Here is an 18,733-nt window from a genome sequence, read left to right on the forward strand (position 1 = left end):
GAGCCTCAGCTAAGGCAGCGTGTTGTGTCCTTGAGCAAGGCACATTGCTCTGCGACGACACCAGTGCCAAGCTGTATCGGCCCTTGCCCTTCCCTTGGACAACATCGGTGGCGTGGAGAGGGGAGACTTGCAGCATTGGCAACTGCCTGTCTCCCATACAACTCTGCCCAGGCCTGTGCCCTGGAAACTTTCCAAGGCGCAAATCCATGGTCTCTTAAGACTAACAGATGCCTATTACATTCAAAATAAAGGCTTACATGTAGTATAATTAATTTGCAATCACTTGGTGAATGTTTACATTTCAGAAGAACCATCCTTTGGTTAATTATTGGCATGAACATCTTCAATGTGTAACTCAATATTAAAGCCGAATTTATCTTCTATTCAAAACTGAAAGCAATCAGCAAAAAACTGAATAGTTAAAAAAATGAGGAAGAAATAAATACAGCACTCTAAGATCAGAATAATTGCCTACCCAGAAGAATATGGTCCACTTACATATAAATAACATGGTAAGCAAAAGGCAAGACATTTAGCCTTCAATAAAATATCCAGAAAAGCAATATTTTCTGGTGCTGTCACATGAATGATCAAATCACAAATGTACGTGCTTACACTTAATTTATACAGAAGAATGGAATTGGAAGAGGAAAAGTAAATTAATCAAAGTACATAGATGTCACTATATATAATCCTGAGATTCTCTTTCTTGGGGACATACTCAATAAATTCAATAACCATAACAGAATCAATGTAAGTCCACACCCAACAGGGTACACAAGCAGTGTGCAAAAGACAACTGAAAATACAAAAGAAAAAAAAACAGGAATAAATAAATGGACAATAAATATTGAGAGCATGAGACAGAGTCCTTGAAAATGATACCATAGGTTATGGGAACAGTTCAGTGATGGGGCAAGCAAAGTTGAGTGAAGTTCAAGAGCCTGATGACTGAGGGGTAGTAATTGTTCCTGAACCTGGTGGTGTGGGTCCTGCTCCTACTTCCTGATGGCAGTAGTGATAAGAGAGCATATGACCTGGGTGGTGGGTGTCCTTGATGATGGATGCTGCTTTCCTGAAACTCTCCATGTACAAACCCCATTTCCAGAAAAGTTGGGATATTTTCCAAAATGCAATAAAAACAAAAATCTGTGATGTTAATTCACATGAACCTTTATTTAACTGACAAAAGTACAAAGCAAAGATTTTCAATAGTTTTACTGACCAACTTAATTGTATTTTGTGAATATACACAAATTTAGAATTTGATGGCTGCAACACACTCAACAAAAGTTGCGACAGAGGCATGTTTACCATTGTGTTACATTACCTTTCCTTTTAATAACACTTTTTAATCATTTTGGAGCTGAGGATACTAATTGTAGTAGATTTGCAATTGGAAATTTTGTCCATTCTTGCTTGATATAAGACTTCAGCTGCTCAACAGTCCGTGGTCTCCGTTGTCTGATTCTCCTCTTCATGATGCGCCATACATTTTCAATAGGAGATAGATCTGGACTGGCAGCAGGCCAGTCAAGCACACGCACTCTGTGTGTCGACAAAGCCACGCCACTGTAGCTCGTGCAGAATGTGGTCTGGCATTGTCCAGCTGAAATAAGCATGGACGTCCCGGGAAGAGACGTCGCCTTGATGGCAACACATGTCTCTCTAAAATCCTAATATACGCCTCAGAGTCAATGGTACCTTCACATACATGCAACTCACCCATGCCGCGGGCACTGATGCACCCCCATACCATCACAGATGCTGGCTTTTGCACCTTTCACTGATAACAATCAGGATGGTCGTTTTCATCTTTGGCACGGAGAACTTGACGCCTGTTTTTTTCCGAAAAGTAGCTGAAATGTGGACTCATCTGACCACAGCACACGGTTCCACAGTCTTTCGGCCCATCTGAGATGAGCTCGGGCCCAGAGAACTCGCTGGCGTTTCTGCATAGAGTTGATGTATGGCTTCCTCCTTGTGTAATACAGTTTCAAGTTGCATTTCTGGATGCAGCGACGGACTGTGTTAAGTAACAATGGTTTTCCGAAGTATTCCTGAGCCCAGGTGGCTATAATTGTCACAGTAGCATGACGGTTTCTTAGGCAGTGCCGCCTGAGGGCTCGAAGATCACGCGCATTCAACAGTGGTTTCCGACCTTGCCCTTCATGCACTGAGATGTCTCTGAATTTTCTAAATCTTTTCACAATCTTATGTACTGTAGATGTTGAAAGACCTAAATTCTCTGCAATCTTGCGTTGGGAAATGTTCCTTTTGAACTAACAATTCTCTCACAAATTTTGGCACAAAGGGATGAGCCACGACCCATCATTGCTTGCAAAGACTGAGCTTTTGATGGATGCTACTTTTATACCCAGTCATGATACCTCACCTGCTACCAATTAGCCTGCTTAATGTGGAGTCTTCCAAACCGGTGTTACTTGAATATTCTGTGCACTTTTCAATCTTATTTTAACTCTGTCCCAGCTTTTGTTGAGTGTGTTGCAGCCATCAAATTCTAAATTTGTGTATATTTACAAAATACAATTAAATTGGTCAGTAAAACAATTGAAAATCTTTTCTTTGTACTTTTGTCAGTTAAATAAGGGTTCACGTGGATTAACATATCACAGATTTTTGTTTTATTGCATTTTGGAAAATATCCCAACTTTCCTGGAAATGGGGTTTGTAGATGTGCTCAATGGTGGGGATGGCTTTACTCGTGATGGACTGGGCCATACGATCTGCCTCAGGAATTGCTGCTGCAGTTCTACACTGCAGTCATTGAGTCTGTCCTGTGCACCTCCATCATTGTGTGGTTTGGAGCCGCCACCAAGCAGGATAGAACCAGACTACAGCGCACAGTGAGGACTGCCGAGCGCATTATTGGAGCCTCCCTGCCCTCTATTGTGGACCTGTACTCTTCCAGGTTGAAGAAGAGGGCGGGGAACATCATAAAGGACTCCTCCCATCCTGCGCACGGACTGTTTGATCTGCTTCCGTCTGGTAAGCGCTTCAGATCCCTCCAGACTAAGACTAATAGGCACTGGAGAAGTTTTTTTCCCTACTGCGGTCACTTTGCTGAACAGTTAACTGCTGGTTAACTGTCGGCTAACTATTACTTGGATTGCACTACCTGTATGTATAATCTATATTTTCATTTATATTTATCATTATTATTGTTATGAGCAGAGAGACAACATCTGCCAGAAGTAAATTCCTTGTATGTGCATAGGTACTTGGCGATTAAAGTCTGATTGATTCCGATTTGTAGGATTTTCTGCTTAAGGGCATTGGGTATTTCTATACCAGATTGTGACACAGCTGGTCAATATGCTATCCACCACACATCTGTAGAAGTTCATCAAAATTTTAGATTTGGCATGACATCTTTGCAAGCTGCTAAGTAAGTAGAGGTACTGCCATGCTTTCTTCGTAAAAGCACTTACATAGTATGCAAATATAATGTAAAGTTCTGAAAATGATGTTATTTACTTATCTATATGACCTTCTAAAACCTTTCCCATTACCATAATTTCAATCCATTTTCAATCCACTTTTTAAAAATTTTAAGCTTTAATGTTATTATCACATAAAACCAAATCTCACATAGTAAATTACCGTAGATTCCGGACTACAGAGCGCACCTGATTAAAAGCCGCAGGCTCTAATTTTAGAAAGAAAATCAATTTTGTACTTGTACAAGCCGCACCGGATTTTAAGCCACAGGTGTCCCACGTTGTAATATGAGATATTTACACAGAAAGATATTACACGTGAGGATTTTTTAACTTTTAATTAAATCCGTATGGTAACATAAACAAATACATATTGCAAATGCTTTTTTTCGAACCGTGCCTGTAACACGGTTACTTTTAAATATACATACGTATCGGTAACACACAAATTACGTTGCGTATACTTTTTTACTGAACAGTGCGCGAACAACATTCCAATATCTCCTAACGACTGGTAAAAAAATATATACTGCAGCCTACCAGGAAAAGTTATTGATCGCCTTTAACTTAAAAGCAGTGTTTTCGCTCGGGTCTAATGCGCTCACCCCCTCCTTTCCGTTTATCGCAAACCGGTATTTTCCCACAAGATGCGGCAAAACCGGATGTGACGTCATAGCATCCCGCGATGTAGTACAGAAAACAAATATATTTAAAACACTTCTAACTTTAACTAGAAAATACTAACAAATGAATTACTAAGCGAAAATATTATAAACTAAATAACTGCCATAAAGGCAGCACAATGCTTTTCTTCGAGTGTTTTCCATGTTGATGAGGGTGAGTACAAATGACTGATTTACAATAATTTAGTTGTGAAAGTGCGCTTGATTTATCGTACAATTTCATTGGACCTCTGTGAACTACTCATCAATTTTATTGGTCTACTGTTACGAGGCAAAATGTTTTTGGCGGCATGAAAAAAAACCATGCATTAGCCGCACCGTAGTAAAGGCCACCGTGTTCAAAGCGTGGGAAAAAAGTAACGGCTTATAATCCGGAATCTACGGTAGGTAATCCTATTATGCTGGATTTCAAATTTCAGCCTAAACCCATGTTGCTTTCTATCTACATGACAGATACCAGCTCATTTTGGGAACAGTACAAAAAAGAGAAGTTACCTGCCCAAATCTATAAGCTTCCAAAGTTTGAAACTTTCAACCTCACCTGTAGCCCAAAGACATTAGCAGGGTCAGTAATTACTACAAACCTTCACAAGCAAGGTGACAAGAGCAGAAGACATGGCCAACTGAGCAGTGGGTGGGAAACATGTCTGAGTCAACTTAGGCTGAATATGGCTTTCCAATCCACTGCAGAACCATACATGTTATTGCACATCACACAGGTGTACAACTGCCAATATCACCCTTCCATTTTTATGGCCTGTTTACGCATATACACTGGATTTTATACTGTATTACTGTAATGCAACTCCAGTGAGTTCTTTAAATAAGAATGCTGGGAGAAGCTGAAAAATAAATACAAATTATGAAATTAAGAGATTTTGCATAGAAGAAACTACCTTTCTTCCCTTTTTGTAAAGATCCCTGGGTTTCATCGTCAATGGCTGATTTTTCCTCCTCATCATTTTGAGGTGTTTCTCTATTTTCTTTGCTCTCACTGTTGTCCTTCTTTTCAGCCTTATCCTTCTTCTTATTTTTATTCAGAGGCTTTTTGCTTGTTTGGTTCATAATGTTATGATGCTATAAATATAAAGAGGTACAAATTTCATATTTACAGATACACGACACATTTTAATAAAGCTGCACAATTAAGTTAACATCTTCAAAACAAAAAGTACCCATTGATTTGTTCAGATCTATAATGGAAAATATCTATAGACATAATGAGATCAACTATTTTTTAAAATATCTACTGTAGATTTTCTATCAGGCCACTTTCCCGGATTCAAGAAATCCTAATTCATAAGAATTAAAACATAAGAGATAAATAACTGGCCCAAGCTTTGCATTTAGCATTACTGAACTGACATCTTTGATAATTTCTAAATGAGTCAAACAAATGATTAATCAGATGTTGAATCTTCACAGAAGCTAAAAATGAAATAAAAAATAAATTTAATTATATTACTGATGTACAAATTAAAATTGGGGCATGCACAAAACACAGCTCATTACTGCTAACACACATGGCCACTGTATACTGTACCTCATTTTACTTTGGTTAACTGTACTTACACAAATTCAAAGAGTTGCTGTTAGTTTTATTGACTACAGTGAACTCTGACAGCCTTACTTGCATTTCTCTCTTTCAATCTTTTTATTAATATTTAGAATATTATGAATGAGATACAATTCAAATAATGGTAAGGGATTACAAATATATAGACTCCCATTATACATAAAGAAATACATAAACAATGAATACAGCATAAGTAAGTTTCCCAAAACATAAACCATATAGTATATATATGAACAAGGTAAGTTTAGATATTCCATAATATATAGTATAAAAAAGAGAAAAAAAAATCTATCTAAGAAAGTTAGCTAATCTACTAATCTAGTATCAAGAAAAAGAAAAAAAAACAAAGAAAAAAAATTTAAAAAAACTTTTAAAAAGAGAAAAAAAAAGGGCTGTTCATAGTATCTCACGAGTATACATAAACATCAATGACGTCAACTCCGATCCTCTCAACATACATACGATTAAAGCTGAAAAAAACCCAATAAGCCCGGCATTTACTTGCATTTCTTTAAGTATATTCTGACTGAGTGGACTAAACCATGCAAAAGAAAATGAAAATAAAATAAACCAGACCACAGCAATATGTCAATACTGGATGAAATAAAGATTACACTCAGCGTATAAAGACTTAATTCAGAAGTTTCTATTGCTATCTGCCAGTTATCTCAAAATGCACCCTAATTAAAAACCTGCCATTAGGTGCTATAAGTAGTCAGCTTTTCTGCAGTCCACAGTTAGCGAATGTATTTTGATTTTTTTCAACCCACCCAACTGATAGGCAGCAGCTGGTTTCCTACAATAAATTGTATGCAATAGTATTTGCTGCCATTTAACAGCCCAGTTTGTATGTTTTTGATAAAGTAGAAAAATGTATTTATGAGTACACAACATACCTCCTTATTAGCGATTTCTCCTGGAGTAGGCCAGTTCGTGATGTCACTGAAGTCACTTGCCTAAAATAATTAAAGAAAAAACACTGGTCAATCAAAAACAAGTAATTTCTTTGAGGTTTATATTACTAAATGACATACCATGTTAGAACTATCAGATCAATCCAATCCCCTGCTTTCCCCAAAGCCCTACATTCCATCCCTACTCCATTTAAATTTCAAGCAGCAAACTATTTGCTAATGGAATGAATTATTGCTGTATAAAAACCATATGAATTTTGAACAGTGTACAAAATCATCCTATAATCTTTTGAGTCAATAAGACCAGGGAGTAGAATACTTGGCTCAAAGCTTGGTGTGGGTTTCTCTGGGTAAGAGCATCAGTATTGGTAAAGAGGCAGCTAATCCACTGGGATGGGCTTCAGTGAATCAGGTTGGAACCAGTGTCCTAGTAAATTAAATATAGCTATAAAATAAAATGTAGGTAGTGAGGAGCAGAGCAAGTGCAAAATGGGTTAGAAAAATGGAAACTGTAACTCGTCTGTCAAGAAGATAAAAAGCATAAAAAGATACAAGAAAATCATCAATTAAAGTCAGTGTAGGGAAATCAGTACCAAGACAAAACAGGAGTTCTTTGATTCTGTGGCAAATGTAAGAAAACAGATAATCAATGCCACAAATAGAAACAAATGGGAACAATGTCACCACAGAGACCTGGTTACAACATATGCTGCCACATGCACTGTGGCACTCCACAACATGCAATCATAGGGGACAAGCACATCATGCAAACGTAATTTGTAGCTCTATGGTAAAGGACAGTTATGAGATTTTTTGCTAGATAAAAAATTGGTCAATGGGGCTAGGCAGTTTAAATTGTTTGGCATGGATTAGATGGGCCAAAGAGCCTGTTTGTATGCCATACTTTCCTACACCTCTATAACAACCAACGCAGATCCTTCTCTACAACTAAAAACAAGCTTATTTTCTTAATTATAATTCCCAAGAAAAGACTGACCACTTGAAATTTCAGCTCTGGTCCTGTCAACTTAGATGATGTTTTACCTGGTGACTATTCCTTGCATTTTTTAAATATTACATTACTGTTCTGAACTATTACAGCACTTCTTTATGTAACAAAACATCATGCACTTGACATAAACTGATGTTCATCTAAAAAGCAAACACGAGGAAATCTGCAGACGCTGGACATTCAAGCAACACACATAAAATGCTGGTGGAACACAGCAGGCCAGGCAGCATCTATAAGAGAAGCACTGTCGACGTTTTGGGCCGAGACCCTTTGTCAGGACTAACTGAAAGGAAAGATAGTAAGAGATTTGAAAGTAGTGGGGGGAGGGGGAAATGTAAAACGATAAGAGAAGACCGGAGGGGGTGGGGTGAAGCTAAGAGCTGGAAAGGTGATTGGCGAAAGTGATACACAGCTGGAGAAGGGAAAGGATCATGGGACGGGGGGCCTCGGGAGAAAGGGGTGGGGGGGGGGGGGAAGCACCAGAGGGAGATAGAGAACAGCCAGAGTGATGGGCAGAGAGAGAGAGAGAAAAAAAAACAACTAAATATGTCAGGGATGGGGTAAGAAGGGGAGGAGGGGCATTAATGGAAGTTAGAGAAGTCAATGTTCATGCCATCAGGTTGCAGGCTACCCAGCCAGTATATAAGGTGTTGTTCCTCTAGCCTGAGTTTGGATTCATCTTGACAGTAGAGGAGGCCATGGATAGACATATCAGAATGGGAATGGGACGTGGAATTAAAATGTGTAGCCACTGGGAGATCCTGCTTTCTCTGGCGGACCGAGCGTAGGTGTTCAGCGAAACGGTCTCCCAGTCTGCGTCGGGTCTCACCAATATATAAAAGGCCACACCGGGAGCACCGGACCCAGTATACCACACCAGCCGACTCACAGTTGAAGTGTCACCTCACCTGGAAGGACTGTCTGGGGCCCTGAATGGTGGTGAGGGAGGAAGTGTAAGGGCAGGTGTAGCACTTGTTCTGCTTACAAGGATAAGTGCCAGGAGGGAGATCGGTGGGAAGGGATGGGGGTGGACAAGTGAGTCGCGTAGGGAGTGATCCCTGCAGAAACCAAAAAGGGGGGGGGGGGGGGGGGGGGGAGGGGGAGGGGGGGAAAGATGTGCTTGGTAGTGGGATCCCGTTGGAGGTGGTGGAAGTTACGGAGAATTATACGTTGGACCTGGAGGCTGGTGGGGTGGTAGGTGAGGACAAGGGGAACCCTATCCCGAGTGGGGTGGCAGGCAGATGGGGTGAGGGCAAATGTGCGGGAAATGGGAGAGATGTGTTTGAGAGCAGAGTTGATGGTGGAAGAAGGGAAGCCCCTTTGTTTAAAAAAGGCATCTCCTTCATCCTGGAACGAAAAGCCTCATCCTGAGAGCAGATGCGGCAGAGACGGAGGAATTGTGAGAAGGGGATAGCATTTTTGCAAGAGACAGGGTGGGAAGAGGAATAGTCCAGGTAGCTGTGAGAGTCTGTATGCTTATAGTAGATATCAGTAGATAAGCCGTATCCAGAGATGGAGACAGAAAGATCAGGAAAGGGGAGGGAGGTGTCGGCTGCTCCTCACAAAGCTGATGAGAAAATTTATCATTAAAACTTTGAGGTCTCACTACATAACCTATATACGTCAAGATCTCCAATATACTGATGCCAAAGTCTTCAAAAGTTTGACCATAGCCCTGTGTAATGGCCACGATTCACAATACAAAACATTTCCCAACAAACAGTGCATAAATGCAAGAGATAGCTAAGGCTTTGGTAATTAACACCAAATCCATAGTGTTTATAATAGTGGTCACCAACCATTTTAAGCCCAATATCCCCCTACCTCGGCCTTAGTGAAAGGCAAGATCGACTCCAAATCAATTAGTTACACGCATGCGCACTGGGGCAGAAAAGACCAGAAGTAAAACCCAGCAATCCGGAAGTAGAAATAAGGTAAAAACACCAGGGGGACCCACCCTGTTTTGCACCATGGACCAGATTAATATTGACAATATTCTTGTGGGCCGGCTGACGGGGGGGGGGTGGGGGTTAAACACAACCGGAATCCAGCGATACTCGAAGCAGGTTCCTTATGTCCAGTCTATTCAGCAATTTAGTTTTCGTGGCTCTCGGCACTTAGCTTCTGTCCAACTTGCTGACGTTTTTTCCACTGAAAAAAACTCAACCCCGTTTGTCTTTAAGTGCAGGGTGGTTGGACTCAAGGTACCGAAGCAGCTTTCATTACCTCATTAGACAGCCTCCTGCCCGCCGCCTTTGCCAGGTGTGGCTGGTCGTGGGCAGGGTGAGAGGACAACGTCAGGGCCGGAGGTCCCTGTGCCAGAGTCACGGCGGTCGCAGTCCGGAGAGAACAACCGACCGAGGAGTGCGACAGGACGCGAGTCCGCCCCACCTTGTAGGATCTATCGGCCAAGGGATGACCTTCAGTAGATGGCAGCAAGGTAGCTGCTCTGCTACTTATGAAACACTGAGCCCAAATTAGGTCACCTGCGAATATTTTAACACTGGGTTCCCCACAACATTCGGTGTGCTAAACAGGTTCAGAGGCGGCGCCCATCTGTCCGCGCTCCAGGCCGGCAGCAACGGCACTTCCCGCCGGCCGCACAAGGCCAACCAGTGATCCCTGGCATGAGGGTGTGAATGCATTTAGGTGACTGATGACCTCACGTGGGTTCAAGTTCAATCGTAGCCGTGACAGGGAATGGGTAAAGGTGCAGCTGACTCATATCGTTTCCTCGCGGCCCGGTGTTTGGGGACCACTGAAGTACACTGTGTAGTGTGGGGGAGCTACACGTATGCGCACTGGGCAGAAAGAACGGAACTAAAACCCCGCAACCCGGAAACAATCTCAACAGTATTTGTGTATTTATTTTCCTTTCTTTCTTTCTTTTTTTCCGGGATCTACTGGGAATGTCTCAAAGATTGACCAGTCGATCGTGATCGATGGGTTGGCGACCACAAGTTTATAAGATCCCATGGCTGTCAGCAATATTATACAGTTCATACAAAGAGAAAGATAGCAAGTTTAGCAATTTTATTGCATGGACACCGACCATGAACAATGTGGTATACAACTAAACTTTGGAGTAAAGACTGGGCGAATCATAGCAAATTCAAGTCCACAGATACTTTGCATGAGGGATTCTAACAGTATTTTTTTCTTACCAAATTATATAGACTGTATCCTTTCAAATACAGATCAAAGCAAGGAAGAGACCAATTACAGTGATTTCGGCATTTAGAGAAGCTGCCTTACAACTCCAATGACCTGACTCAAATCAGTCCTGACTTGTGGTGCTGTGTGCAGTTTTCACTTTCACATGGGTTTTGTCTGAGTATTCTAGTCTCCTCCTACGCTCCAGAGATGTGCAAATTAGTACCTAACTATCCAGTGTAAATGGACCAAAGTATGTAAAGGAGTGATAGAATCTGGCAGGAATGTGTGTGGCTTAGTATGAATGGTTGGTGTAGTCTTGGTGGGCTTTAGGGCATATTTCTCTGCTATGTGATTCTAATTAGACATGAAAAATGTTGATATTTAATTCAGAATAAGATTCCATTAAAGGCAAGAGAAAACAATGAACAGGGTAGTATTTGACTTCCACATCTTCCCTCTTAAAGCATGATGACTTTTATACAAGAGATGAAGGAAAAACAAAAATAAATCCATCAAGTGGTCTCCAGGGAAACTGAGCCAAATCCATCTGTTCAGAATATCTCTGAATCCTATTTTGCCTTGATTTAGTCATCATCATCCTTTTCTTAACTTTTGACAACCTTAAGCTTTCATTCCATGACTTATCTACATATTTACTTTTATTTCCTTGCTGCATTTAAAAAACAGTAACCATTAATGTGGCATCAAGCATAGAACATGCTTTGGGATAAATCAGGGCTATACAGAGTGCATTACTGCCTTCACAACAATATTTACTCAGGTGGTAAATTATTTTGCTTTTTTAAAAAACAATATATTTTATAGAATATTCAAAGGGGTCATGTCATACATAGCATACTCTACAGCCCATACCTGTATCTGAAACTTCTGAATACTATTAAATTCCTTAGTATTTAAGTATACATCCAGTACCAAGGGGAAGTGATCACTTGGGTGAATTTCTCTGCAAGGATGGCCACAAAATGTATACTTTCCCAGCAGGTGTTATTAATAAGCAAGTCGCCTGGCTACTAATTTAACAACTTTTAATTTGCTGATACCTTATGCTCATTAAACCTGCTACATCAAAACAAAGCCAAAAAAAATCACCAGGTGTTCTGAAGAAAACATTGCTGGTTAGGCCAGTAGATGCTGAGTAACCAGATTAAAGAAACGACAACAATAAAAAGTATAGATGCTCAAAATCAGGGGGAAACACCAAAACACAAAATGAGGCATTATCTATACAAAGAGAATTAGACCTTTCTTCAGGAAAAGAACCGCATGACTGTAAATGGGTTCAGCCAGGAAATTTCTATAAAAATGGTTAATAAATAGTTGGATGCAAGAGCTTGAAGTGTAGGTAAGAAGCAAAGAAATACGAGTTAAATGAGATGGAAAAAGTGACCCAGGCAAAGTGTTTTATTGGTTTATACAAAGCTAAACCCATTAATAAATTCAGAAAGCCAACCTTTTAAGAATCTGCAGTATAAGCTTATTTTACATACTTTGCCAGGTTTCTTTATCGTCTTGGGCTTGCCTGCCTTGATTACTTTGGTTGAACTTTGGGGTTCTGTAATTAAAATGCAGAGGTTATGTCAGAGGAGATCATGCAAAACAGAAAATCATCTTAACACTTTTCATATCCATTTTTGTATGTTACAAAAACTGTACAATTAAATAACCACTTTGAAATACAGCCAATGCTGTAAACATATTGCAGCTAACGTGCAGCAAAATCCATTGAAATGCAACCATAAAGGATGAATTCTTATATGCAGATTTGGCTAACATCAGAAAATTCAGATTACATTCACTTCTGTATGATAAAGGAAATCTCTCCACAGTATTTTCTTCTACTTTATCAGCCAGGTCTGTGAACAATTACACAGTTCATTTTCACCTAGGTCTCGGACTTCACCTTCGTCCTGATTCCTTCAATCTCCCTCAATTAACTACAACATAGTTAAATACAATCTGGTGGATTTACATACTCTGGGGAAAATAAGCATCTAAGGCAGTACAGGAGCACAATAACTAAAAGGAGCAAAAACAGATTAAATGAGGCAAACATAAAACACTTGGGGCTCAGCTGTGGAATGATAAAAATGAAAACAAGAGAATTTATGTTAAACTTCAATACTTGATAACACTGCAGAGAGATCTCCCAGTGACAGGCACTGAAGAAATGAAGACACTGGAATGATACAAGAGAGATCACACATTAACAAAGTTCTAAGGAAATGTATTTCTGAAGTACAAATATGTCACCATATGCAACCCTGAAATTAATTTTCTTACAGGCATTCACAGTAAATTCAAAAAACATAACAGAATCGTTGAAAGGCTACATCCAACAGGATGGACAAACAACCAATATGGAACAGGTAACAAACTGCAAGTATCAAAGAGAAAAAAAAGGAAACAATAACAATAAAAATAAATAAATTAAAGTGATAAATATCGAGAGGGAGATAAAGACTCATTGAAAATGAGTCAATAGGTTGTGGGAACACTTCACTGATGGGGTGAGTAAAGTTATCCCCACCGGTTCAAATGCCTAACGACTGAGATCCCTCAGTCAATAACTGTTCTTGAACTGGATGGTGCGAGTCCTAAGGCTCCTATACTTCCTTCCTGATGGCAGCAGCAAGAAGAGAGCTTGGCCTGGGTGGTGGGGGTCCTTGATGATGGATGCTGGTTTCTTGTAATGCTGGCGAGGGGTCTTTACCCATGATGACTGGCCTGTATCCACTTCATTTTGCAGGATTTCCATTCAAGGGCATTGGTGTTTCTATACCAGGCTGTGATGCAGCCAGTCGATATACTCTCCACCACACTTGCATAGAAGTATGTCAAGATTTTAGATGTCATGCTGAATCTTCACAAACATCTACCATAGATTCCGGACTACAGAGCGCACCTGATTAAAAGCCGCTGGCTCTAATTTTAGAAATAAAATCAATTTTTTACTTGTAAAGGCCGCACCGGATTTTCGGCCGCAGGTGTCCCACGTTGTAATAGGAGATATTTACACAGAAAGATATTACACGTGAGGATTTTTTAACTTTTAATTAAATCCATATGGTAACAAAAACAAATACATATTGCAAATGCTTTTTTTCGAACCGTGCCCGTAACGTGGCTACTTTTAAATATACGTTGCGTATACTTCTTTACTGAACAACATTCCAATATCTCCTAACGACTGGTAAAAAATATATATACTGCAGCCTACCAGGAAAAGTTATTGATCGCCTTTAACTTAAAAGCAGCGTTTTCGCTCCGCCGCTCGACCCCCGCCGTCCCGTTTATCGCAAACCGGTATCCCACAAGACGCGGCGAAACCGGGTGTGACGTCATAGCATCCCGCGATGTAGTACAGAAAACAAATATAGTTAAAACTCTTCTAACTTTAACTAGAAAATGAATTACTAAGCGAAAATATTATAAACTAAGTAACTGCCATAAAGGCAGCACAATGCTTTTCTTCGAGTGTTTTCCATGTTGATGAGGGTGAGTACAAATGACTGATTTACAATAATTTAATTGTGAAAGTGCGCTTGATTTATCGTACAATTTCATTGGACCTCTGTGAACTACTCATCAATTTTATTGGTCTACTGTTACGAGGCAAAATGTTTACGAGGCGGCATGAAAAAAAATCATGCATTAGCCGCTCTGGATTAAAGGCTGCAAAGTTCAAAGCTGTTCAAAATGTGGGAAAAAAGTAGCGGCTTAAAATCCGGAATCTACGGTAATTAAAGTAGAGATGCTGCTGTGCATGGTTTGTAATTGCACTTGCGTGCTGGGCCCAGGACAGATAGATAGATAGATAGATAGATACTTTATTCATCCCCATGGGGAAATTCAACTTTTTTTCCAATGTCCCATACACTTGCTGTAGCAAAACTAATTACATACAATACTTAACTCAGTAAAAAAATATGATATGCATCTAAATCACCGTCTCAAAAAGCATTAATAGCTTTTAAAAAGTTCTTAAGTCCTGGAGGTAGAATTGTAAAGCCTAATGGCATTGGGGAGTATTGACCTCTTCATCCTGTCTGAGGAGCATTGCATCGATAGTAACCTGTCACTGAAACTGCTTCTCTGTCTCTGGATGGTGCTATGTAGAGGATGTTCAGAGTTATTCATAATTGACCGTAGCCTACTCAGCGCCCTTCGCTCAGCTACCGATGTTAAACTCTCCAGTACTTTGCCCACGACAGAGCCCGCCTTCCTTACCAGCTTATTAAGACGTGAGGCGTCCCTCCTCTTAATGCTTCCTCCCCAACACGCCACCACAAAGAAGAGGGCGCTCTCCACAACTGACCTATAGAACATCTTCAGCATCTCACTGCAGACATTGAATCCTCTGAAATTATACACTAGACACCAGAATACTACAGCACAGTACAGGCCCTTCAGCCCTCAAAGTTGTGCCGACCCATATATTCCTTAAAAAAAACACGGAGGAATTTAAAGTTGCTGACCCTCTTCACCTCTGATCTGCCAATGGACCTCTGGTTTCCTCCTCCTGTAGTCAATGATCAGCTCCTTGGATCAATTATGGAAAAAATATGCTGGCAGATGAATTAAACAGGTATTTTGCATCAGTTTTCACTGAAGAGGATACAAATAATATACTAAACATTACCATTTACTCTCAGGGGAACTGAGTATAAAAGCTAGATTTGCTGCAGTTACATAGAACATAGGTGAGACCACACTTGGACTAATGTGTACAGTGTTGGTCTCCATATTAAAAGGAGGGTGTTAATTCATTAGAGTCAAGAAAAGGTTTACTAGACTGATTCTTGGATTAAGACATAAAACAAGCACATTTAATGAGCATCTTTGTTCACAAGTCTCCATTCCACAAAATGACCCCAAAAATCATTGAATAGAGATCATTTTGAGAAATATTACAGTGAATTGACCCAGTGACCTTTCAGGCCACTTGGTTCCAACACCATACTGTCTTTATATGGGGAGATACACATCAAATTGAATCCATAGCATAAAAGGCCAAAGTTAAAAGTACATAAGCAAGATCAGAAACTTGGAATAAAATAGGCCGAAACCCACAAATTGTAATAAATTAATTACCAGACACTCTGAATTAAATGTTAAGATCTGGTAGAATTCCTGCTTAAAAGAATCTCCACAAGCAGAAATCTCAATCCAAATCCAAAAATTGTATAGAAAGTCCTGGAAGTGGAAATTTCTTTACTCACATGAATGTTTAGAAATTGAACTTGCAGGCACGAGTCATGGTTCAGAGAACTAGCTTCTGTATTCAAGGGAGCAGGGGAAGGAGGCAATAACCTCATCCTCAATGTCAACATAACAAAGGAGATGATTACCGATTTCAGGAAAACCTGCACCACTCACACCATTCTTCACATCACCGGCACAGCAGTGGAAATTGCACACAGTTTCAAACATCTGGGAGTACATATCTCACACAAACTCTGATGGTCCATATTCAAGAAAACTCACAAATGCCTCTACTTTGAAGATGCTAAAGAGAGCTGGTCTATGCACATCAATACTCACAACTTTCTACAGAAGCACAGTTGAGAACATCCTAGCATGGTGCATCACTGCATTGAAACTACACTATGGTGGACTGGAAGGCTCTGCAACGGGTAGTCAAAGCTGTGCACTGCATCACTGGCACCAGACTACCCACCAAAGCCATAAATACAGATAGGTGCCGGAAAAAGGCCAGCAATATCATGAACAACCTGAGCTACTATGCTTATGGACTCTTTGTCCCACTCCCATTAAGGAAGAAGCTACATTGCATCCACACCAGGACCACCAGACTCAAAAACAATTACTTCCTCCCCAAGTCTTCAGGCTGATTAAACCCCTCCTTCTTAACCCCACCCAACCACCTAATTGGGGGGGGGGGGCAGGACTTAAACTTTATCTTCCTCCAGTGTCTTAGAGGTTTCCTATATGCTTCAGAAGCAGAGTAAGAAGCTTTCTTTAAAATTCTAGAAGTATTCTAAAAAGACAGAAGTATATACCAAATTACTTGAAATTGTAACAAATGTCACTTTTCACATTTTAAACATATAAAATATCACTTTAAATGATAGAGGTTTTGAGGAGGCTCACCTGCTAAATTAGAAAAATTTTCCCATAAATTCTGGAGGTTTACATCATTTTCCTTTATTTGCTCATTTATTAATGTATAACATATTCTCTCTGCCCTATTCAAATAAATTTGTTGCCACAAATTGCCAGGTTGCTTTCACAACTACCTTTGAACACATGCAGCTAGAAGTTAAATAAGGCAGTCGTTTGAAAAACAACACAGTATAATTGGCTAACCAATGTTCCAATACCGAAGTCACCACCTAAACATTCCATCATGACATGTAGATAATAAACATTCTATTCTCTATTGAAGAATGGAATACACAACTATAGAGATTGAAAGCAAATAACAGTTATAATTTAACGAAGTTTGTTTGGTAAATAACAAATTACAACCCAATACTTTCAAATGACTTCAAAGTAACTGTCCTGATTTTGTATAAAACGAAGTGTAGTCATTAAACGACCAAGTAACTGTGCATGATCTAAAATGGAACACAATTTTCCTTTTTAAACTGTAGAAAGATTACAATTTAAAATACATATCTTTCAATATAAAACATTGTAAGATGCATATATATTATAGAACCAAGCCATTTTGCCCCAACTTCAAAGAAACTGCGAAGTTTATATGAACAATAATTCTCATGGCACCTTCTAGTTACAGCTACAATCACAACCATCTTAAATAATCCAATTTTCCTGTAAATCAGACCTGTACAAGAGCCTTTTGGAGGTATCACACTGAATGCCTTTGGCTTTTAAATTTATCCTGCTTTCACCCCGCTTCAAGCTTTTCATTTTGATGCTTTCTTACAGAACGCAAACCTGCTGCTTGGTTTCTTAGTTACTAACCACAGTGAAAGACATTCAAACGTTTCTTACTCTCTTTCAAAACTATTTTCATCCAATAACTAATCAAACCTGCAATAGTTAATGTGGATTATTTACAAGTAATAAAGTATAACTTGTAATGCTGATTTAAAAGCTCGACTTGACTGGCATTCTGTGATAGTCATACATCATGTGATCTAACTCTCCATACTGGAAAAAAAATCACTCTTAGTTCCTATAAGGACCAAAGAAACATTCCTGTATTTTCTAAGATATTTAACTGCAATACGACATGCAAGGCATTATGTAAACGCATGCCATATTAACTGGAAGATAGCTTAATATTTTAAGAGGTGTGATGCCACAAACAGACAAAGGCAGCTTGTAACCTAACAACATATCAATGATGAATGAATGCACAGTATCATAGGGAAGTAACACTTACATATACAATAAACTTCAAACGGTTACTTAGATTTATCTACACCTCTGGGTGCTGATATCTAATGGAATTACAAACTTATGATTTACACTGAATGCTGGAAGTAAATTCATAACATCTGATTACCTGATTGAGAGAGGTAGCTACATGGAAAAGTTACGTCAACAGGTACCAAGAGATTATCTGCACGCACACTGTGTTTCAACTGGTATGCATGCTCTAGGCAATAGCTCTCTTCAACCTCACTTTTAATTGACTTGTCAATTCCTTTCCCAAATATCACTTTCGTTTTATCAAAATTGCCTTTTTCCTTTTAGCAAGTTTCACACAAAAAAATGCTTCCAAAGCTTTTCAGCAATGAAAGTTTCCCTCACCTGATATCTGGTTTTAAATGATGGAACTTCCCAAGTAGTTAACTATGTTACAATTTTAAAGTAAACAGAATGGAGTTTTATTTTCTTCAACCTGGCATTTCCAAAGTTTTCATACGCTCCAGAACTTGTATGTTTGTGCCACAATAGTGCTGAGCAACGACCATCCC

At 39.5% G+C, this 18,733-nt stretch overlaps 1 protein-coding gene across 7 annotated transcripts in view; it reads right to left on the reverse strand.

Annotated features, from left to right (window-relative positions):
* Nucleotides 1–18,733, reverse strand: part of LOC140726422 (la-related protein 1B-like) — a 68,721-nt gene that overhangs the window by 37,376 nt on the left and 12,612 nt on the right. For all 7 annotated transcript variants that reach the window (XM_073042792.1, XM_073042791.1, XM_073042796.1 and 4 more), the window contains exons 3-5: nucleotides 12,311–12,375; nucleotides 6,617–6,676; nucleotides 5,041–5,221 (exon numbers count right to left, since the gene is read on the reverse strand). In XM_073042792.1, coding sequence (XP_072898893.1) covers nucleotides 5,041–5,221; nucleotides 6,617–6,676; nucleotides 12,311–12,375 — 306 coding nt within the window. The remainder of the gene's footprint in view (nucleotides 1–5,040; nucleotides 5,222–6,616; nucleotides 6,677–12,310; nucleotides 12,376–18,733) is intronic.

The sequence above is a fragment of the Hemitrygon akajei genome, chromosome 4 (genome assembly GCF_048418815.1).
Source record: "Hemitrygon akajei chromosome 4, sHemAka1.3, whole genome shotgun sequence".
NCBI classification, from domain to species: Eukaryota; Metazoa; Chordata; class Chondrichthyes; order Myliobatiformes; family Dasyatidae; genus Hemitrygon; species Hemitrygon akajei.